The following is a 23,681-nucleotide window of genomic DNA, read 5'->3' on the forward strand; positions in this document are numbered from 1 at the left end:
GGCCCTACTATTACTAAGGGTCAATGATAATGGCCAGCCACAGATCTGAAAGTGGGATCCACCTGTGCTGAGAACGTGCATCTTAACACAACTAGTTGCTTTGGCTTTCATTCAATCTTGCAGCCCAGAGGTGGGCTCCTTGCCCTTTCTCACATGTGATTCTTCCTGTTCCCAGTCTCATCTCAGGCCCAGAGGGAAGAGGTCTCAGCTGGAGCCCCAAGTGTCTTTGCTGATAGTCAGGGGGGGTTTGGGGCACTGTGAGTGTCCCAGGTCAGCCCAAGTGGCTGGTGCCGTACGTCAGGTTCCCAACTCTTGCTCTGCTGGCAGTCTTCCAAAGCCTTGCCACCCAGTTCCTCTCTTCTTTTCCCATGTTGGCTGGTTGCCCTTCATTGGCATGGGCTGAGGAACCTGAGGTGGCTCAGTTCACATGAGCAGACAGAAACTTCGGCTGCCCTGGAGGAAAACCCAGGGCCAGAGTGGGCTGAGACTGGTGACTTCCTGCCAGACCAGCCAGACATATTTCAGCTACCACCTCCCTGGACAGCCTTGGCCAGAGGCCAAGGAGGAGGAATGTGGGCACATTTTTCTGGAATGCAGGGCCTCATAACAGGGGTGGGGCCTTCACTAAGAGGAAGGAAAGGCCCTGCCAGCATAAACCATCAGCTAGCACTGGTTCCAGTCAGGAGACAGCTTGGTATCATCTTGTCATCCAAAGGCATGAGCCTCCAACTGGCCAAATCCATCCAAGAACACCCAAACTACAAAAGGGAGGCGACCCAGTTCCTTGACCAATGGCTACTTCCAAGTCACTGTGATCCAGGGATAGCAGTCCCAGCCCCTTTGGAATCCTGCAGCAACTGTTCAGGCACCCTTCTCCAAATGGAAAGCCCTGGTAACCTTATCCTTCCAGATCCAAGTAGGGGGAGGGGGAAATAAGTCAAAATTTGGGTCATTACACACCCAGACGACTAATATCTTGCATGCAATTCAAAAGAAAGAAATTCAAGCAGAATTACTCAGAGCCTATCTCCTCCCATGAATAATGGGATTTCAGGAGCCTTTATTCAAAAAATCATAAACAGAGCAGGAAAGGACCCTAGAAGCCACCAATCCAACCCCCTCATTTTACAGATGGGGAAACTGAGGCCAAGAGGGGGGAAGTGACTTGCCCAGGGTCACACAGTCAAGTTAAGGGGCAGAGACAGGCTTCGAAACTAGGTCATCTGACTTCAAATCCTGCTTTTCCCCCCACTGCACCAAGAAGCCTCCCTCATGGGCACGTGCCAGGGAGCTCTTCCCCACCATCACTTATAACCTAAACACTAAAAAATAATAAAAAGGAGGAGGAGGAAACTGATTGATCTGTAAAGTGGAATTATCATGCAATTCTTGGTGCAGCAGCTTGGCAGACACTGGGGGAGGGGTGCGGGGCACATGGTCTTTGGTGATGCTAAAGGCCAAACAAATTGGCAGATAAACGCTCTTCTGACACTCAGGAGAAGTCAGAGGTGCCTTTGGTAGCCAGTCCAAGGGCAGAGCTTGGTACCAGCTAGCTAAATAGCAACAGGTCCTCACAGGGCATGACTTTTGCTTCTGACCAAAGAGTGAGGCTTGCCAGATAGCGTGCCAGGATGCTGGACTCAAGAAGCTGCATCGCCCCACCCCGACCACCACATGGGGCCTTTTGGATTGAGGACTTGGACAAATCTTCAGGCCTCCTCCTCACTCCACTCTTCTGCTCATCTTAAAAAACCAAACCACCAACAACAATACCATGCCAACAACAAAACCACTGAAAAGCACCTCAAACCCCAGCAAAGCCTAATTCAGGCTATCTCACAATCCCATACTCTAATGGAAAGAATACATTTCTTGTGATGAGATTATGAAAACTTTCTTCTGAGGAAAAAAGGGGAAAAAATTGAAAGCGACTTAGCTAGACACCAACATTTTAGCTTATTGAGAGGAAAAGACCACACAAAACCAGGCTCTGTGGACAGTGCCGGCAACAGACCCATTTCCTGTTTTTACCTTGAAGAGTCCAGTCCTTCCACTGGGGAATGGGGATTTTGTCCACTCCAAGTCACTCCAAAGCTCAGGTTACAAGGTCCCCTTGTGGTTACAGAACAATACCATAGACTTGGGAGGCAGCCTCAGGCCACTTTAAGGACATCAGGTACAGATGCCAGAGGGGGTAGTCTCACCCCTGAGCCAAAGGTGGCAAATACACTGAAGTGGGGGGAGGGTTGCACCATAATTTCCTGTCTATAATGAACTACATCCACTAGATAGATGGGGGTTGGGGGGAGGGGAGGGGCTGGTCCCTTGCTGGTAATCGGTGCTGTGGTGTGTTCAAAGAAAGCAGCATCACTGACTTGGTAGGCATTGTGGGTATGAAGTCATGGCAGCCAAAACCCTGAATGGATCTTAAGAAACCAAAAAAAAAATGACCAAAAAAAGATAGGTGTGCATCTGTTTTCTCATGGGGATCTATATTCCACATAATACAGCCAATGATAGAGAGAAAGAACCTTTACAACTCAGAATAGCTTTCATTGGCCAAAACACTTTTTGAGTTCAGCAGCAAGCACCTCTCATGTTCTGAGCCTAGCACTAGAGGCTCAGGCCCCAGCAGCTGCATCAGGTGCTATTTGGCTGTGGTTACATTCATGGCACTGGACGGGTTACTGGGAGGGAAAGAAACTCCATGGCCACCCCTCCCCTTGAGCTGGTTGGTGTTGGTGCCCCCAGACTGGGAAGGATGCCATTTGGGGTGTTCTTCCCAGCCCTGAGGGGAGTGGGGTGCCCCTTGGATGATACCCACAGATTTGCACTTGGCAGGAAGACCAGAGAAGCCTCTGGTAGGCCCTTTGGGTTCCATGGGCACCATGAATGCCTGTTTCTTTGCCTCAGCCTGAGCATAATGTGCATGAGGATTCCAGCATGGGCCCCCCTGCAAGTCCAGGTGAGAAGGGCGGACTGCCTGCTGCTGAACTTGGGGCCCTCGATCCCAGGAGTCCCTTGGCGCTAGCCCCTGTAGGGAGCCATAACAGGCTGGGGACCCAAATGGGGTTCTAGCCACATCTGGCTGCTGCCAGCCATGGCCAGGCCCTGTTGGTAGGGTACAGTGGGCCCAGGCTGGCCAGTCATATGCTTCTGGGGGCTCTAGGTAGGAGCCCAAGGGGCTCTCCCAACCCCACCTTCCCTCCACAGGCTCTGCCAGCTTCCCAGACTCCATGTAAGTCAGGGCTAGCTGAGAGCTGGCCAATTCAAGTTCCAGGGTCTCCGTGTCCAGGGAGCGGCTCCTCCTGTTGAGGCTCACAGGAGGTGTCAAGGGGGGAGGGCTCAAGCCAGGCAGACCCAGGTGCCGAGGGAGGCTACCCACCCCCCAGGGGAAGCCTCGGAAAGAGCCAGGGAAGAGGCGGTCATCCAAGTCATCCAAGGCCTCCTTGGGAATGTAGCCTACATCAAAGTCCTCATCATCGGTGTGGAACTCTGGGGGGCCCTCGCATTCCCCTTCCCCTTCCCGTTCTACATCAGCAATGTCAAAGGTCACCATGGGTGGCAGCGCTGGGAGGTTCTGGGCGAAAGAAGAGTCCGAATCAGAGCTGCCTGAAAGGCTGGAGAACAGGGTCCCATTGCTCGTGAACTCCACCAGGGCCTGGGAGAAGCTCACAGCAGGATCTTCCTCCCGGTCCTCTGGATCTGCTTCTGGGCTTTCCACTGGCGAATAGGCACCATAGGTCCTACTTGGGGACCCTCCTTCAAAGCCAGTCTGCTCTGGGCCTGACTCAAACACTCTGTCACCCGAGCAGAGCTGAAGCAGGCAGTTGCTTTGGCCTTTCCACTCATAACATTTTTCTGGAGGTGAGAAATCCCTCCAAACCGGAGCAACGGAGAAGACCGCGTTGAGCTTCCGACTGGCAGGGATCAGCCCCCCTGGGTCCCCTTCTGCATCCTTCCTGAAAGGAATCCTCTTGTGATGCTCTTTGCTGGGCTTTTCCCGTTGGGGATAGGGCCCTTGGGGCTCCTGTCTCTTCCTCCGGAGCTCCCAGTAGAGCAGCTGTCTTTGAATGGCCACCAGCCTTTCCTCCTCCGTCTCCATGGTGCCTAGACTGGGGTCCAGCCCTTTGCCGGAGGGAAAGCGTTCAAAAGATAAGAAATTGTCAAAGAGTTCAGGGCCAGGGACTGGAGGGTCAAACAGGCCTTCGTCTCCCGGTGGGGAGCCTGTGAGGCTGTCACAGGGCTCAAAGAACTCATACAAGGCATCCCCACTGTAGCTGTCCCTCGGCAATCGGTCCTTCTTCCCAGGGCCCAGGCCATCACCAGAATCATCATCTGGTCCCGGTGTGTTTGAGTCATAGTAACCTTCATCACTATTAGGGGCAGACTCTTGCTGATCACTCTGGGGAGTCAGGAGCTCTCCAGGTTCAGGGTCAGAGTATGGCCGGGCCCCCTCAAATAGGAAGCAGCCGTGGGGGCCCAACTCCCTGGTGAGGTGATAGAGGGTAGCCCCTTCCTGTGTTGCGTTGGCCCTCTCAGACAAATGCCCCATGGTTTCTTCTTCCTCCTCTTCCTCTTCCTCCTCCTCTTCTTCCTCCATTTCCTCAGGCATGGCCATCTCCTCACCACCCCCTTGGTAGGTTACTAGGCAGGAGCTCCGCTTGGCTGACTCTCGCCCAGGTCCCCGCTCTGCAGAGACAATGCTCTCACTGATACTGTCCACATCTTGCTCTGCAATAATATCCCCACAGCCTGTCAGGGAATCAAAACTCTTTAGGGATGTGACATCCCCAAAGAGGAGGTTCAACTGGTCCCCAGAGAGGCCCAAGGGGGGCTCTCCCTCCTCTTCATCTCCCCTCACCTCCGGGCCAGATAAGTCCCCTGGGCTGCCACCAGGTTCAGGATTAGTGTCAAGTGGAGGTGGTACTGAGATAGAGGCATCTAAGAGTTGCTCTGGGTTCTCCTGGGACATCTCCCCAGTAACTGGTGGAGGCGGATCTGGTTCTGGGCCTTGGACTTCGATGACCTTCGCGTTTGTTGGTAGGAGGGGCAGGCACTCATCCCTGGTGCTAGGCTGAGGGGCTGACCCTGGAGGCTCCCCAGGCCCTTCTCTGGGTACCCCCAGGCCTTCTTTGTCTGGGGAGCTTCGCTCAGGCTCCAGGGCCTTGGGCTTACGGTGGCGGCGAATACTACTGAATAACCCTTTCAATCCTTTCTTAGGCCGGGTAGCTGCTGAAGCCCTCTCTGGCCTGGGCTTCTCAGGCCCTCTGGGTGGAGATTTCTTGAGGCAGGTTCCTGTCTCCAGGGCCCCATGGGAGCTCAGGGAGCTGGGGAGCAGGTGGAGTGATCTAGCTAGGGGTGAGCTGTGGTTGGCCCCTTTGACAGATGGTGGCTCTGACTCCTGGGAGGCCTCCTGCAGACCATCATGGGTCTTACTCTTGCTCAGACCCTTTTTTGCAGCTCCTTTCCCCGGCCCTTTGCTTCGGCCACCCCCCAAAAAGCTAGGCAGAGTACAAATGCTTCTTTTGCCACCAAAGAGCTTGAGTGCTGTCTTCTTGAACTTGCCAGGCCCTGCTGGGGGTAGCTCGGAGCCAGAGCCTTCAAGCTCAGGCGCCTGGCTGAGAGCTTTGCTTTCTGCTCCTTTGCCCTGCTGCTCCCCACCAGCTGCCCTTCCCTTAGTCTTTGTGTGCTCCTCAGGGTGGGCATCCCTGTATGTCTCCATGGTGACAGGGGCCAACGAGGTACATTCAGTGTGAAGCAGAGATCTTGTAGTCTGGCCTGGGGTGCTGTTTAGGACATCTCATGGGCAGCTCTAGAAGAGACAAGAGATACAAAGACAGAGAGACAGCGGTGAGGAAGGGTCAAGTCTGACTCTGTGGTCTCTGGCTTGAGCAGAGTTAATCGGAATGTAAGGCAAAACCTTAATCTACTCCACACTTTCCTCCTCCTTGCCTTTCCCCTTCTAGGCCCCAAAGCAGTGAAATTCTACACTGAGCCACAGGCAGCTGTGTCTCCTACACTCCCACCAGTCTCCCTCCCCTCCCTTCCAGCGAGCCCGTCCCTGTGGCCTGGCTGGCTGGAGGAGCGATTACTGAAGGCCACAGCATCTGGAAAAACCCGGTCATGTCTTTATTGGGCTCAAACGGGGCAATTGTTCTCCAAGTCTTGTCAATTCGACCTCTATAATGTATCTTCCATCTGTCTCCTCTCCATTCTCATTGCCAATACCCTAGCTTAGGCCCCCAGTGCCTTTTACCTGGACTATTGTAACAGCTTCCTCATTGGGCTCACTGGCTAGAGCCTCCTTCCTTTCCAGTCCATCCTCCACACAACTGCCAAGGGAATTTTCCTAAAGTGCAGGTCTGACCTCATCACCCGCCCCTCAAGCACCACCTCTTACACGAGGCCTTTTCAGGATCCTCCCAGCTGCTAGTACCTTCCCTAGTCCACTCAATATGTTTTTACATACATTCACATGCATTTACATGTATGTGTATGTCATATCTACTTATCCACATACAATCTGTTTTCCTCTGACAGAATGTAAATTCCAAGGACGGGGCTTTTTCATTTTTGTATTTGTACCTCTAGTATTTAGCATGGCATCTGGCACATAGTAGATGCTTAATGAACACTAGTTTATTGACTGACTAGAGGTTAACCTATGTGCCTGTTTTTGTGGCTGGGAGGGAGAGAATTAGAGAGGTGGCTCAGAGTCAGAAAGACCAGAGTTCAGATCTGGCCTTTGATACTTAATAGCCATGAGACCCTAGGCAAGTCACTTAAGCCTTGCCTGCATAAAACTAGAGAAGGAAATGGCAAACCACTCCAGTATCTTTGCCAAGAAAACCCCATGGACAGTTGGCCCATGTGGTCATGAAGAGTCAGAACACAACTGAACAACAAAATCCAGAAAGCATTTGCCTCCTTTGTGAAGCCTTCCTAGATTTTGAGCTGATTACTTCCAATGATCTTGGCTGGGTTTAGAAATCTGAGGGCCCCTGCTGTCTGACCCTTGCCTAATTTTGCACCTGCTTTCACCTCATGCCCAAATAGAATCATCTTCACCCTCTATCTCCTGAGCTATGATGACCATAGACTGTCAACTAGCAGATGTTTGATATTGTGACCTGCGGAGTGAAGACTGTTCCTATCTGGAACGTGGGGAGAAAGGAGGGTGCCTGAGCCGTGGCTGTGGTGGATAATGAGCCCCAGCTGGCCCTCTGAGCCCACTTTGGATAATAGGGTACTAGTGGAGATTCATAAGTTCATAAGGTTTAGAGCTGGAAAAGATCTTAGCAATTATCTCAACCCACTGCCTCATCTTCCACAGGATGAAACTGAAATCCAGCAAGGTTGTTACTTGTTTAGGCTCACACAGCATGGGGTTGGATTTGAACACTGGTCTTTTATATCCAAGCTCTTTCCATTATACCACACCTGCTACCAGTCAGATTATTAAGAGCTCTGGTGCAGCATGTGGACAGACCTCTTACGGGGGCATCTCTACCCACATGCTTGCTACGTGGAAGCTGGCTGCCTGAACAAGAGGTAGACCACCCAGTTCCCACATACCTAATACAACAAAACCCTGAAGTTTTCGGCAGAACAAATAGTGATCAAGAAATCCAATGAGAAACAGCCTGAAGTGGCTTCTTCCACCCCAGAACTTCATAAGACTTACAGGCCTAGAGGCAATAGGAAAAGGGACTACCAGCAAAGCCAGCATCAGCAGCCCAGTGTAATCTCCTAAGAATATGGCCAGGGATATACGTGTAACCAGCAAGGATCTATACCCAGAAGCAATAAGAACAAAGAGTTCCCCCAAGAAAGCCAAAATTCATAGTAGGGACCCTGGAAGCAATAGAGACTGGGAGCAACCAGCTTGCTCTGGGTAATGTTTATAAGTCCAAGGACACCACAGAGGTCTCTGAAGATCTAGCACTCTGAGCCTCAAAGACTGGGGGTGGGACAGCTTTGGGAGGTAGAAATAAGTGTAAGAACACAGAAGACCCAAGACAAATCAACCTGGCCTGATCACTTCACTCAAACAATGTACCAAGTGTTAGAGCTTTGAGTGCTGGCCAGCACCAAATCTCAGTTGAAGAACTAAGTCTGGACAGATGAGTAAACCCAAGATATAGACCACTATAGAGAATTCTAACACAGCAAGAGACGCCCAGAAATCCAACCAAGAAGAGAGTCTGTGTACAATAACTTCAATCAAAGACTTAAAGGGGAAAAACATTTTCCACATAGACTACAGAAATATCTAGAATAAATTAAATTAAAAAGTGAAATATGAGTTTTGGAACAAAGAATTGGAAAGAAAATAAACATCTTGGAACATAAAGAGGTAAACTTTAAACAAGTAACAGACTTTCTGAAAATTAGGCTAGCCCAAACAGAAATCAGTGATTCCACAAGACAGTAAGAAATTTTAAGGTAAAAAATTAAAATACTGAAAAAATGTAGGATATCTATTATTCTAAATAACTAATGTAGAAAACAGCTCAAGGTGAGATATCTAAGAATCACTGGATTCCCTGAAAAACATGATTAAAAAAAGATCCCTGGACCCTCTATTTCAAGAAATCATAAATGAAAACCATCCAGATTTATTTGAACTAGAGGGCAAAGTAAAGAAAGAATTTACCTATTACATCCTGAAAAAAAATTTAAAGGAAAATACCAGGGATGTCAAAGCCAAAATTCAGAGCTTCCATGGCAAATAAGAAATATTTTAAGTATCTAGAAACAAAGAGTTCAAGTACCCGGGAACTACAGTAATGACCACACAAGACTTGAAAGCTTCTACTATAAATGAGAGGAGATCCTGATGCACACTATTCTGAAATGCAAAAGATGCAGGCTTATAGCCAAGAATAACTTACCTTTCAAAGTGAGTATAATCCTACAGGGGGAAAAGTAGACTTTTATTGGAATTGTGGACTTTCAAGCATCTCTGATGAAAAGACCAGAGTTGAATAAGAACTTTGAAATGCAAACATAAAAGGTCAAGAGAGGGCTAGAAAGGAAAATTTATTTGAGCAATTGGAATATGGTGTATGATATTGCAGTACTAATATTCTAATGGAAAGAGTAGAAATAGATGTCTCTCTAGAACCTCCTCAAAGGATACTATGGGGACCAAATAAGAAAAGCAGAGAACAGGGGACTATATTGGTTCTGTCCAGAGAGGTTTAAGAGGACAAAGTATAGGGAAGGTAAAAGGATTACACCAGTATAGGAAGGAGGAAGAAAGGGGTAAAACTTACTATTTCTCATAATTGGAGTACACAAGAATTATACAAACATAGAAGAAGGGGTGGGGGGAGCATGCATCAAATGAACCTCACTATTATCTGAAACTGATATGGAAAGGTTGAGCAAACACAGATATCACTTACAAGTTTGGTGAGAAATAAATGAAACTCAACAGGGAGCAAGGCAGAGATGGAGCGGGGGAAGCAGCTAACACCAAAGCAGAGAATAATGGGATGCAAAACAAATTTGTTGATCCCAAAGGGAGGGAAAATTAAAAGGAAGAAAAAAAAGAACTAGAAACTAAGGGGATGACCATCAATTGGGGAATGGCCAAAAAAATCATGGTATATGAACATAATACAATTATACCATAAGAAATGAAGAAAGATTTTTCAGGGAGTCCTGGGGGAGTATAAAGTGAAATGAGAGAACCAAGAGAATATCTTTACAATGACAACAAAATTGAAAAGATAAACGACTTTGAAAGAGTCAAGATCTCTGATGAATGCAATGATCAACCATGTTTCTGAAGGATTTATGATGAAGTATGCTACTCACCTCTTGACACAGAGATGATAGATTCAATGTATAGAAGGAGGCAAACATGTTTGGACGTGGCCACTGTGACTCTGTTTTGTTTGGCTATGCTTACTGGTTACAAGGGTGGGTTTTTTCCTCTTTTTTTTAATTGTAGAGTGGGGGATAGAGGTTAGTAATACTTATGCCAAAGGGGAAAAAAAGAGGGCCACTGTAACATTTTTCAAAGTGCAGAAATTCAAAATGTAGCATAGATAAGCAAGATAGTTCTGAAAATAACAGGTTTAATTTTTTAATATATTTTTTTTAAAAGTGAGAGGTATGGAAAAGAGATCTATAGTTTCATACATAATCCTTTTTTTGGTGTTCTCCTTAGTATATGGAAATGCTCATCTGGGAACTGTTTATTAAGGTCAGAATTTTTAAAATGATAAAACAGACAATTTTGATTACATAAAATGAAAGTTTTTGTACAAACAAATCTAATGCAGCTAAAATTAGAAGGGGAACTGGTAAATGGGGGGATCTTTGCAAAAAGTTCATCTGATAAAAGTCTCATAGCTAAGATATATATGGAACTGATTCAAATTTATAAGCCTAAGCTATTCCCCAAGAGATAAATGATCAAAGGATATGGACCAGCAATTTTCAAAGAAAGTAACCCAAACCATCAACAAATGAAAAAATGCTCCAAATCACTACTAATTAAAGAAATGCAAATGAAAGCAACTCAGAGGTTCTACCTCATACCCATCAGACTGGCAAAGATGACAAAAATGGTAAATGACAAATGCTGGTGAGGCTGTGGGAAAATAGGTCCATTTAGTGCACTGTTGGTGGAGATGTGAATTGGTCCAGCCATTCTGGAAAGCAATTTGGAACTATGCCCAGAAAGTTACCAAACTGTGCCTGCCCTTTGACCCAGAAATACCATTGCCAGGCATATTCTTCAAAGAGATCAAAGAGGAAAAGAACCCATATATAAAGAAACGTTTATAGTAGCTTTTTTCATGGTAGCCAAAACTTGGAAACTAAGGGGCTGTCCTATTGGGCAATGGCTGGACAAACTATGTTATATGAATGTAATATTAATGACAGAATGGGCAGCTTCAGAGGAAGACCTCTATGAACTGATGCAGGGTGATTGAGAACAATGTAAGTACTATGACAATATCAGAGAGAAAAACAACTTGAAAGGACTTTAGAACTCAGATGCCATGAGGAAACATGAGTCCAAAGGACCGAAGATGAAACATGATACTTACTTCCTGACAGACAAGTGATGAATTTTAAATGGAGAGAGAGGCATACATTTTCTGGCAAGGCCAAGGGGGGAATTTGTTTTGGCGAACTATGAATATTTATGATACGAGTTTCATTTTTTGTTGTTTTTTGTTGTTATTCAATGGGGGAGGGGAGGGAGTAGAGTAGGAGGGATGAATTAGAAATTTAAATGTTTTTATTATAATTTATTTAAATGTTTTATTATAAATTAACTTAAATGTTTTATTGAAATTTATTTAAATGACTTTACTAATTAATTTTAAATTTATCTAAATGAACTATTTATTTAAAATTTATTTGAAAGTGCCTATTTTCCTTCTAAGCTCTGAGGAAAAGGGTGGTATGGTTCTTCACATACATAGATGTTGGCTACTAGTTTTCCCATCTGGAATCTTTGGAATCCTGAGGCTGGGTTGTTCAAGTGGTAATTTACCCTCCCCCAACCTGCAGATTAATCCACACTATTCTGAGACCCTTAACTATTAGAAAATTACCCTATCACTTCCCCCCTCCCTCCCATTCTACACCAAACAATCTGGAGCCATTCAAGGACTACCAGGGAAGTAGAGGATGGGAGACTGGTCACTTCCCTCATTTCTGAGCCCTGAAGGTCTATTTATAGCATGCTCAACAAGCCACAGATTACAGCCAAGCAATGCCCTTTCCCTTGGGGACCCCTTTGCTGTCCTAGATCTCTGGGGACAGTGAAAACCCAGAAATCTGGGGGGGAGGGAAAGGGTGAATGGCTACAGGAGGGAGACAAAGTCACCTTCCTGGACATGGCAGTTGTAGGCCTGTGGCTGGTTAGCATGGTGATAAGATTTCCACATTTAACTACAACCAGAATTCTCAGAGGAGGGGGGAATTAGATCTGTGTCTTTTAGCAAGGGTAAGGAACCTGCAAGCCTCAAGGCCACATGTGGTCCTGTAGGTCCTCAAGTGTGGCTCCTTGACTGAGTCCAAGTTTTACAGAACAAATCCTTTTATTAAGGGCCATCTAGTTCAGTTCCCTCATTTTACTGTTGTGGAAACTGAGGCCCAGGGAGATCGACTCACCCAGGAAAGGACTTTGTGTGAGTTACTTAATATCACTGGGGCTAAATGAATTATGGTATATGAATATAAAGGAGTATTATTGTGCCATAAGAAAGGGCAAAAGGGACAGTTTGGGGAAAACTGGGAAGACTTCTACGAGTTGATTCTAAGTGAGACGAGCAAAAACAGAACAATTTATATAATAACAACATAATTGTAAAGACTAACAACTTTGACTCATGAAGGAAAATGCCATCCACATCCAGAGAAAGAACTATGGAGTCTGAATGCGGAGCGAAGGAGAATTTTTTTGTTGTGTTTTGTTGTGTGTTGTTGTTTTGTTGTGTTTTGTTTTGCTTTCTTTCTCATGGTTCCTCCCATTCATTCCAATTCTTCTTTACAACATGACTAGTATGAAAATATATTTAAAAGGAATGTATATATGGAGCCTATATTGGATTGCATGCTGTCTTGGGGAGGGAGGAGGAGAAAATTTAAAACTTATGGAAGTGAATGTTGAAAACTAAAAATAAATAAATTAGCTTATTTTAAAAAAAGACTAACGACTTTGGAAGATCTAAGAACTGTGGTCAGCACAAAGACCAACCAGGACTCCAGAGGTCTGGGGTTGAAACAAACAACATATACAGTTTTTGACATCACCCCTCCAAAAGAAAAGACTTTGCCTCCCTTCTATAGCTGTTCACCCTCCCCCCCCAGATTTCTGGGTCTGCACTGTCCCCAGAGATCCAGGACAGCAAAGGGAAAAGGGGTTGCTTGGCTGTAACCTGTGGCTGTGTGACCCTGGGCAAGATCACTTCCCCTCCCTGGGACTCAGTTTCCCTCTTTGTGAAATGAAGGGGCTGGACTCCATGGTCTCTGAGGTCCCTTCCCACGCTAGATCTAGGATCCTGTGAACTCTGAAGCTGAGGCCCAAGGGGGAAAGGACTTAACTCAAGCTTGCACAGCAAGTCAGCAGAAGAGTTAGGATTCATATCTACTTCTGACTCCAAGGCTGCTACTTATACAGAAGGCCTGGGTGGCCACAACCACCTTCATCAACATAATTAAAGCTTCTATCAAGAGTACATTATAAGTCAAGCAAGATTAGAGCTTGTTGTCTGTGGAAGGTCTGGCCAGCAGCGCCCCCACAACCCCCTTCAAAGCAGGGCCCTGCTCTGTCACTTGCTGGGAGGAGAGATTTGGCTGCGTTGGCCATACTTGCAGGAGAATCAGGCAGACCAGGCCAGCTTCGCCTCTCCCAAATGGGAGACAGGCACATGCATGCTGACTCTGGCATTTGGTTCAAACAAAAATCATGCATACCATTTTTTTGGAGAGAGGAAGAGGAGCACCTTCATCTCTGTCCCTGGAGAAAGCCCAGGTGTCTGTCCCAGTTGCTGGGGTAGAAGCAACCCCAACCACTATTACAGGGTTGGCACAAGAAGGGGAAAATTAGAGCTATTTGTGGGGCATGCCTTCATTTCTCCACTAAAGCCTCCCTCTGAGGTCTCACCATGCCATACAGGTGACCTGGGCTTCTCTAAGGCAAATAAGGGGCAGAGGTACAGCCCTTTGACTGACTCCAAACTTCATAGAACAAATCCCCTCTAGGTCCTCAAGGGTGGCCCTTTGACCGAATCCAAACTTCACAGAACAAATCCCCTCTAGGTCCTCAAGTGCAGCCCTTTGACTGACTCCAGACTTCCCAGGACAAATCCCCTTAAAAAAAGGTTTTGTTCTGTAAAACCGGACTCCATCAAAAGTGGATATACAGGAAAGGTGAATAAAGAGGAAGAGACAAAGATGCTGTCACAAATGGCAGTAGCTCCCAAATGCTCTTGGGCAGCAGAGAAGGGGACAAAGTGGCAGACTCTGGGGACCTGCCACCAAAGGAAAACCAACTCCTGACGGGGGTGGGGGAAACTCATGCTCTGGCCCTGGTCTGGTCTGGCAGTGCTACTGAGGGGCAGGGGGAAGTGGGGGGAGGGGAAAGGAGCTGAGTGGGGTCCAGATAGGGAGATATTAGGTTCATTGTATTCTAGCTAACCTGGGTGAGTTTATAGGAAGGAAGGAAGGGAGGGAGGAAGGAAGGGAGGGAGAGGAGGGGGAGGGAGGAGGAAAAGAAGGAAGGAAGGGAGGAAAGAAGGGAGGGAGGAAGGAAGGGAGGGAGGAAGAAAGGGAGGGAGAAGATGAAGGAAAGAGGGGGGAAAGAAGGAAAGAAGGGAGGGAAGAAAGAAGGGAGGGAGGGAGAAGATGAGAGAAAGAGGGGGGAAAGAAGAGAGGAAGGGAGGAAGAGGATGAGGGAGAGAGGGGGGAAAGAAGGAAGGAAAGGAGGAAAGAAGGGAGGGAGGGAAGAAGGGACAGAGGAAGAAAGGGAGGGACAGAAGGAGGAGGGAGAGAGGGGGAAAGAAGGGAGGGAGGAAATGAGAGAGGGAAGGAAGGGAGGGAGAGGAGGAGGGAGGGAGGAAGGAAAGAAAGGAGGAAGGGAAGGAGGAAGAAAAGGAGGGAGGGAGGCCAAACCCTGTCTTCCACCCACCCTGGCCCAGCTCTGTGCTGGATGGGCACAGCCCCCAGTGCACCAGCACATCCTACCTTGGCTGGGGCCCAGCTGTGGATTCCCTGCACATCACAGAATTCTAGATTTTCAAGCTGAAAGGGCCCTTAGAGATGTTGTAGCCCAACCCTTTCATTTTGCAGAGGAGGAAAAAGAAGCCCAGGAGGGAGGTGTCCGAGAGGGAGGTGTCCAGCCCATGATCACGGAGGTGCAGCGTAGACTAGTTTCTCTCCCACGTTCCTCGGCCTTTCCTAGAGCCTGCACGGAGAGGCCCTCGCTTATCTCGGAGGGGCTTTGGGCAGGAGTGGGAGTGTCTGTAATTCCCCCAGGACCAGAATCCCCAAATCCGGACACTTCCCTCACTGGTCATCTAGTTCACCCATCTGCAGCGTTCCTTGGTCACTCAGCCCAGTGCTGAATGGCCTGGCAGTCTGTTCTTCCTCCAATCTTCCCTAAGTCCAGCCTGCTCCAGTTTCAGCTGGTACTCAGAGATGGAGGATGGCCTACCAGTCATCAACACTCTTTTACCAACCCTACAGAGACCTGACAAGCTCTGCTAAGTCTGGCCTCAGCCTCATTCCCAAAGAAGTCACAAAACAGCTAACCCAGTTTGCAACCTCAGCTTACCACAGAACCCAGAGCCAATCTTGGGCCTGAAAGGCAGGCTCGGCTAACTGTGGCCCTGTCCTGACTTGCTGTTTGGGCTTGGGCAAGTCACCAAACGTCTTTGGGCTTCAGTTTCTCTTGGTGTCAGAATGGCTTACTGGACTGACCTCATCTCACTAGGAGCTTTACTGCAGGATTTCTGTGCCCCTAGGGAGTGTAGGCCCATACAACCAGCTGGCAGTTCTTTCAGGATCAAAGAGGCCTCTGAGGTGAGCTAGTCCAAGCCCTTCATTCTAAAGATGTCCCACAGACAGGAAGGAACTAGATCAGGGCCATACAGCTAGTGATCAGCAGAGGCAGGAGGGGTCCAAGGGTCCATGGTTTAACTTCTCTAGTAATGCCCAAGGCAGATGCCCCATTCTACTGGGTACTGCCATACTTCTGGCTCTGAGGAGTCCTCTGGCCAGATGAACACCACCTACCTGGCTTTTGAGGCAGTGCTCACACCTGAAGTGTAATGCCTAGAAGTGCCTGAGCAGCTAAATGGAGTCATGTACATGAGGCTTTTTATTTTCAAAAATGCTTTCCACCACAGTGTTATCTGCAGGTAGGAGGGGCTGGGACTATTGTTTCCATTTGAAAGATGGGACAGCCAAGGCTGGAGAGTAGAAGGGATTTGCCTCAGGTCACCTGGAGGAGCTTGGCTGAGAAGGCCAAGAATTAGCCAAATAACAGCCTCTTTCACCTAGCCTAGTGGCTATTTCCAAGTGGCCTTCCTATGGGCATCTCAAATTCAACCTGTCCGCAGAGAATTCTCCCTGGCCCCAGCCCTGTCCCTCACTCCTCTTTCTAAGAGGGCACCACCATCTCTCAGTCTCCCACCTCCCTCACTAGGCCTCTCACTATCTTCCTAGTTGTTAATGTCGCCTCCCCTCGATTCTTCTGTATTTATTTATCCTGGCGGAAGTTTTCTATCTGTGTGCATATGGCAGCTCCCAGTGAGGACAACATTTGTCTCACTCTTGCTTTTGCATTCCTAGGGTCTAGCACACAGTAGGCACTTTGTAAGTGCTTCCTGAACAAAGAATAGATACAAGAAGCCAAGGGTGATGATGGCTCTGCTCTCCCATTCGAAATGACTTTGTGCATACTTGGCATTTCGGTCTCTGCCCACGTGTTGGTGCTTTAAGTACAGATGGCCTTGACATGGAGAGTCTGCCATGGGACTTTCCTCCCAGGGCAGAATTCACCAGGCCAGCATTTCTAAGCTGCTCCATGCTCCTGGCCTGGGCTGAGCTGACCTAGGCCTCAGGCCAGTTTGCTGCCCATTCTCCTTTCACTCTACTGGCCAGAGGGGCCATCCATGAACGAAAGGGCTACAGTGAGAAGAGGTTATACCTAAAGCTCAGCTAGGCTGACACCTTCATTTTGCGGAAGAAGAAACTGAAGGCCAAAGAGTCAGTCAGAGCCACTAAGCAACAGCATCTCATTTGAATCCCAATCCTCTGATGCCCAATCTTGTGCCCCTGAGGCTGCACCAGCTGCTTTTTTCCAAAAGGAATGGGTCTCCTAGGCCGCAAGTGGCCTAGAGGAGGGGTCCCCAGGCAGGCCAGCCCTCTCCTGCCCACCCCCACCCTCCCACCCAGCTGGCCTCAGATGGGTTCTAAAGATGGATTCTCCAGTAAAGAATGACTGCCTCAGGGGAACTGGGAGGGGCTGGGGGGGGGGCAGAGGCAGCTGAGAGAGGACTTTGATGCTGAGAAGCAGGGTGGGACACCCTCCACCCCTACCCACAGACATACACATACCTTCACGTACACACTCACACATATACATACTCACAAACATACATACCCTCCCATACATCCCTACCCACACTCCCTACAAAATGTATCTCCCACATATACATGCATATACGTACACCCCTACATCCATATTCCCTCCACATACATACCCACACCACCTACCCCCCCACGTTTACCCCTCCCCACACTCCCATACCCATACTCACACCCTCATCCACATATATATACTCACTTACCTCTCCCTAGGGACAGCTAGGTGGTGCTGCAGTGGATACAGTGCCTGGACTGAGTTCAAATCTGACCTCAGATACTTCCTAACTGTGTGACCCTGGACAAGTCACTTCACCCTATCTGCCTCAGTTTCCTCATCTGTAAAATGATCTGGAGAAGGAAATGGCTAAACCACTCCAGTATCTTTGCCAAGAAAACCTCAAATGGGGTCACAGAGAGTAGGACACAAGTGAAACCACTGAACAGGAATACCTCTCCCCACCTTTGCTCACACATACATATAACCATACCCACACACTTACCTCAAAACCCAACCCTGAAGAGATGAAAGGAGACCATAGACCCCACTATAAGGCCACTGGAGATCTAGGGCAAAGGGCTGAGGGAGCCCCCAGCAACAGAAAGCAGCCTTCTCCTGCAAGTGAATGCTTCCTTCTCCTTCCCCAGTAGCCAAAACAAGTGATTTTCTCATTTTTCTATCTTCCCAGTATCACAGAGGGGTTGGGGGTGGCTGGCATTGAAGAAAGAACACGTGAATCTGCAGGCCTTGATCTGTAGCTGAGAGAAGCCAATTGACTCTGAGCCCCTCATTTTGGTGAAGAGGAGGTCTCTGAAGCTACAGAAAAGAAGTGACTCACTCAGAGTCACACAGATAGGAAGCAGGAATGCAGGGCCCAGGACATTGATGCTAGCATTTTTTTTTACTATATCATGCTATTTGCTCAGATTTGTTTCACCATATATTAGCTGTGTGACCTTGGGCAAGTCCTTTCCCTCTCTGGATTTCAGAATTCTTCCTCTGTAAAAATAAAGAAGTTGGACCAGATGACCTTTGGGATTGCTACCTGCTCTGAAGCCTAGGCGCCTCCAAGTAAGGAAAACCTCAGCTTGCAGCCCAGCATCAAGCTCCCCAACCCTTGTCCCTCAAGGGTATTTCCTGGACCCTGGGCTGGAAACAGAAAGTTGTCAGTTGAGAAGCATTCCCTCCTCATGGAAAAGAAGCCCAAACACTCTGCAACTCACTTGGCTGGCTTTCTGCTTCCTTTCCCCTTCCAGCCTAAACGCCTTATTTCCTCCCTACTTGAAATTCCTTTATTCCTAACTCACTGATCAGAAAAATAAGACATTTGACGAAGGGTTTTGAGATTATTCAACTAGGAGAACAGAAATCTAGAAGAGAAGACAATGATTCTAGTCGAGGTTCTGCCATTTGGTAGCTGTGTGACCTGGGGCAAATCGCTAGCCCCCTCTGGGCCTGTGACATGCTCTGTAAAAGGAAAGGCTGTGGAGCTACAAGGGACCCTTGGAGTTCTAGGGGTCTGATCCAAGCCCCTCATTTTACAGGTGAGGAAGTGAAGAGCAGGGAGGTGAACAGGGAGTTGATCTGCCCAAGGTCAGATGGCTCCTAATGGCAAGACCCCAAACCCAGGCTTCCATCCACCCTGCCTCATTACCAAGGTCCTTTCTAGCCCTGAGACTGGGTCTTCTACAATTCTTCCCCAGCTCTAAAAAATGTCCATTTCCATGACTGTCACTACTCTGGAGAACTAAAAGATAGAACATGGTGACCATCTGTTCTCTATCTGCCCTGAAGAGCAAATGCATTTTTAAACCAGAGGACAACGCACTAGCTCGAAGGAGGGGTTTTCCAAAGGAGCCACCTGAGGGGAGAGGTGGGTGAGAGAAGGAAGCTGTGAACCGCACAGATGGCGGCCATCAGCTCACACATACCCTTGCCTGGCTGTCCTGGTTTTTAGGGTTCAACACAGGGGAATGAATGAAATGACCTCTCGGCTTCCTTGATTCCCTCCCACTTCCACGATCATCTCATTCTGTTCTAGTACCATAGAGCTGCTCCCTGCTCACACCTTCAGAGTGTCACACTAACAGCTGGAGGCATTTGTAACACTATGAATCCACTGCTAGGTAATCTGCGGCACTTCCCTGCCTTCTCAAGGTCATGGGAATGCTGGAAGGGCCCCTTCTGAGATTGCTTAGGGCCCAGAGGTGGGAAACCTTAGGCCTTGAGGCAACACATGGCCCTCTAGGTCCTCAAGTGTGGCTCTTTGACTGAATCCCAACTTCACAGAACAAATCTTTGCTCTCTAGGTCCTCAAGTGCAGCACTCTGACTGAATCCCAACTTCACAGAACAAATCCCCTCTAGGTCCTCAAGTGTAGCCCTCTGACTGAATCCAAACTTCACAGAACAAATGTGGATCCAGTGAAAGGGCCACACTTGAGGACATAGAAGGCCACATGTAGCCTTGGGGCCGCAGGTTCCCCACCCCTGGGCCTAGGCCAACCCCCTCATTTGAGGAAACTGAGGCTCAGAGAGAACCCCTGATCTAATACCACAAATGAAACGGCTTGAATCCAGGCATCCCAGCCCAGGGTTCTTTCTCATACTTTGACACACCACTGTAGAGCCCAAGGGTGGAGGCTCCCAACTATACACTTTCTCCTCCTCCTCCCTCATCAACTGAGGATGCTTGGGGCTAACTGGCATGCAATGAGGGGCCAAGGTCAAGGATTGGTGGGGAGGCAAGTCACTCAATGGTGACACTTGCTTAGGATAGTTGAATTTCCCCAAGAAGTCTAAGGAGATGCAATTTGGCTCCCCTCCCCACTCCTCTTTGGTTTCCAGGTCCAAGGTTCCCCAATATCAATGATAAAAGAAAGCCCTCATTTGGGATAAGTTCGGGTCCCACTTGGGGGGAGGAGCTCTTGGGTAGTGGGGGAGGGATAAAAACTACCAATGACTTGAAGGAGCAGCATTTTTCTTAGGACCCAATTTTGTCTGCCATGATGAATTTGTGAGAAAACAGCTATCCACCTTGGCATAGCTGTACCAGTCTGTCAGCTTTTTCTTGACCTTCCAAGAGCAACAGGGCAGCTTACTGGGTCTGAAATCAGAAGGCTTGGATTCAAGGTCAGGGCATGCCAGTGGTGTGATCTGGGTCAGGCGGCCCTGCCTGAGCCTCAGGACGCTCACTTATTAAGCAACACAGGAATACTCAAGCTACCTGTCTCAGGGAGCCCTTGGAAGGTTCTCTCCCACCCAGCTGGTCCTTTTCCTCTTGGAAGCCCCAAGGAGATATTCAATTTCTGATTGAGTACCTGCCATGAGCATGGTGCCAAGGCCTGTTGAGCGCTGGCCTTAATGTACCAGCAGGTGTTTCATCTTCACACTATAACCCAAACACTATGTGGGACACAGGTCAGTGCTATTGGGATTTAGGAAAGGGAGAATTACAGGATCCTAGATCTAAAGTCAGAACCATCCAATCTTCTCATTTTACCAGGGCGGGGCGGGGGTAGGGACTGAGGCCCAGGGAAGGAAGAGAGTTTGCCCAAGTCACACAGGCAGTAAACCATCAGAGGTGGGATTTGAACCCAGGTTGTCCTCTGCCTCTTTCCCCTGGACCACGCTATCTCGAGAAGTCAGTTTAAACTAGGGCAGATAGCCAACCAGGGTTCAGTATAGCTCACACACCAGAATGACTTCGATAGCCTACCAGACCTTCCCATGGACAGCGGCCTTTGATCCATCCTTTGTATGGCTGCCTGAAGCAAGGTCCCCACAGATCTGGTCATGTCTTTTTGCTCAGAAATCTACAGGGGTTCCTTGATGCCCCTTGTCTGTCATTACCAGCCTCCACAATGTGCAGTCACTCCATTGGCCTTTTGGTCTATACACTCTACTCCCCTCAACAGGCTCTTCTCACTGTCTTACCTGCCAATTCCACGCTCGATCCCAAGGCCATCATCCCCAAGAAGCCTTCCTCACCCCCTCGTGCTGGTGATGACTCCGCCTCTCAGACTCCACGGGACATTCTATTCTGTTCCCTAATAATGCACTTGGAATAGAATATGGAATGTGCACATCTGGTGCTGGAGCCTCAGGTTTACATCATCTCCTGGAGGACAGGGGTCCTATCTTTGCCATCTTTCCTACACACAGTACATAGGAGGCACTTAATAAAGACAGGAACTGTTGTCAGGTAGGTACCAAAGAGGTGCTGAGGACTGTGGGTCCCTGCTCTAGGCTTCTGTTGTTTGGGGTCTGGAAGAAGTAATAGTCTGCTTGCTTAATGTAATGGTTCCAGAATATACTGAGCCAATGGGCACCACTCAGGATCAAAGGGAGCAAAGGCCATTCCCGTCATCACTTGGTGTCTCAAGACTAGGCCATACTCTGCGAAGGTGTGCCGATACCTTTCCAAGCATTACCTTCCCTACTCTGGCCTTAGCAGGTACTTGGCCTATCCACCCTCAAAAACTTTCCATGGACCTGCTCCTAGTCAGAGCCCTGGCCAGTATCCACAAGGAACAAAGAGGCACTCATACTTCTGTCCCACCAGGCCCTGCATCCAGAGGGAGGGCTACTGCACACCTCCCTGAAACTTGGAGCCAAAGAGGGTAGGCTCCTTAGTCACTACCCCACCCCCCCATGCCAGCTTTCCTATTTCAGTGCTGGTTATATACAGGCAGGCAGTTTGATATACAGAAAATAGGGTGGGACTAGGTTTGGACACCAGCTTGGCAGCTTACTACCCCAATGACCTTGGGTAAGTCTTTTCCAAGTCCAGTTCTCAGTTTCCCCATCTTTAAAATGAAAGGATTAGACTAGATAATTTCTAAGGAACCCTCCAGCTCTAACATTCTGTGCTTCCACAAAAAGTAGGATATTTCTCCAAAAGATGTGCCTCACCCCAAGCCAAGGCAAATCTCTCCAGACAGGGGAACCTTAATTAACTGAAGACTCCAGCTAGAATGGAGGTGAGAAAGAGGCAAAGACACATGACCCAGAAGGAGGATGAAGGCAAGTCCAGGGGAGTCAGCAGAGGAGTCAATGGCCCTGTGTGCTGGGGGAGTATCTTCAGAACTAAAATTAGAAGGCTTTTCTGTTTTCCTTTCTCATGGAGAGGGACTACCTTTCTGCCTCTCACACAGATCCTCCCCCCAAAAGGTTGATTTGTACCTGAGGGACACACAGAAATTTGGGGAGCATCCTACTTTGAGAAGAGATCATTTGGGAACTCTCCTCAAATTTGGGGAGTGCCTCCCCAAATTATTTGGGAGCACTTCCCTTCCCATCCCATCCCCACCCCCACCATGGTTGGGGGGTGGGCAGCTGCTCAGTCAGCCATAGAGAGGAGCAGGGAGATGTGCTAGGTAGGGAATAAGGAAGGGAAAAAGGTCAAAGAAAAGAAGGGTGTGGTGGAGGCCAGAAAGGCCTGACCAGCTTCTCTAGCAAGTCATCTAGGACAAAGCTGTGGTGTTGGGTTTACAAAAGGTAAAGTGGCCCGGTGACCTCGGGTGCCCCTGCTCCGATCCTCAGGCCCTCAGTGTTGGTGTGTGTCCATCTGTCCCAATAGGGCCGGCACTGTCCCTCTCCGCATCGGCCCATCTCTGTGCTCGGTGCCCCTTTCCTGGTGTGCACCTCTTCAGCCTCAGTACATCTGTCCATGGAACTGCACCCCTCTCAGTGTGTGAGAGTGTGTGTGTGTGTGTGTGTGTGTGTGTGTGTGTGTGTCCGGCGCGCGCGCGCACACGAGCACGGGCTTCTGTCTCAGGGTCTGTGCCTGCTGTCTATCTGTCCTTCCAGCGGGGTGTGTGTGTGTGCGGAGGTGGGGGGGTGGGAATCCTTCCGACCAAATCAGTGAATGTCCCTACAGCCGTCGGGGTGTGTGTGTGTGTGTGAATGTCCCTCCATCTGTGTCGGGGAGTGCATGTGTCTCTTGGTCCCTTCATGTCAGCATGTGTGCCCTCTGCCTCAGGTCACAGTGGGTGTGTCCCAGAGTGTGTGTGCTCCTGTGGGTGGGTGTATATGCATGTGTGGGGGTGCATGCGTGTGCATGCATGTATGCATGCTTGTGTGTGCGCGCGTGTCCCGGGCCTCCAAGCTCCCCCAGGCCAGGCAAAGGAGGGAGGGGTGGGTGTGCCCCCCCTTCCCAGAGCGCCCCCCCCTCCCGAGGCAGCCTCGTGTGGTTCAGATCTACTCCCACCCCCACCCCGGCCCCTAGCTGCGGCCAAGCCTCCCCGCTGACCGCCCGAGACGCCGACTTACCGGGCCGCAGACGCCGCCTCCCCGCCCGGGCATTGTCTCCCGCGCCGCCGCTGAGGCTCCCGTCACCTCCGGCACTGGCCCCCGCCCCGCCCCGCCCCTCCTCTCCCCTTCCCTCCCCCCACGGCTGGAGCCAGCTTCCCCGCCCCCAGCTCCCAGCGCTCCTCGCTCCCCTCCAAGGCCGGCGCCACAATCGCTGGGTGGGACCCTTCCCCTCCTCTCCTCCTCTCCTCCCCCCTCCCCTTCCTTCGCCTCTCTTCCCCTCCCCTCCCTTCCCCTCCTCTCCC

At 49.1% G+C, this 23,681-nt stretch overlaps 1 protein-coding gene across 1 annotated transcript; it reads right to left on the minus strand.

Annotated features, from left to right (window-relative positions):
• Positions 1-1,016: 1,016 nt before the first annotated feature.
• Positions 1,017-23,470, minus strand: AMER1 (APC membrane recruitment protein 1). The gene is made up of 2 exons (XM_036740324.1): positions 23,398-23,470; positions 1,017-5,815 (listed from the first exon to the last, which is right to left on the minus strand). The coding sequence occupies exon 2, from the start codon at positions 5,723-5,725 to the stop codon at positions 2,648-2,650; it is 3,078 nt and encodes a 1,025-aa protein (XP_036596219.1). The 5' UTR covers positions 5,726-5,815; positions 23,398-23,470; the 3' UTR covers positions 1,017-2,647.
• Positions 23,471-23,681: the final 211 nt, after the last annotated feature.

This window comes from Trichosurus vulpecula, chromosome X, assembly GCF_011100635.1.
Source record: "Trichosurus vulpecula isolate mTriVul1 chromosome X, mTriVul1.pri, whole genome shotgun sequence".
In the NCBI taxonomy this organism is placed as follows: Eukaryota; Metazoa; Chordata; class Mammalia; order Diprotodontia; family Phalangeridae; genus Trichosurus; species Trichosurus vulpecula.

What these genes read in the sequence shown, in the direction of transcription:
- AMER1 (XM_036740324.1), bottom strand. Translation starts at nt 5,725, where the DNA reads ATGGAGACATACAGGGATGCCCACCCTGAGGAGCACACAAAGACTAAG.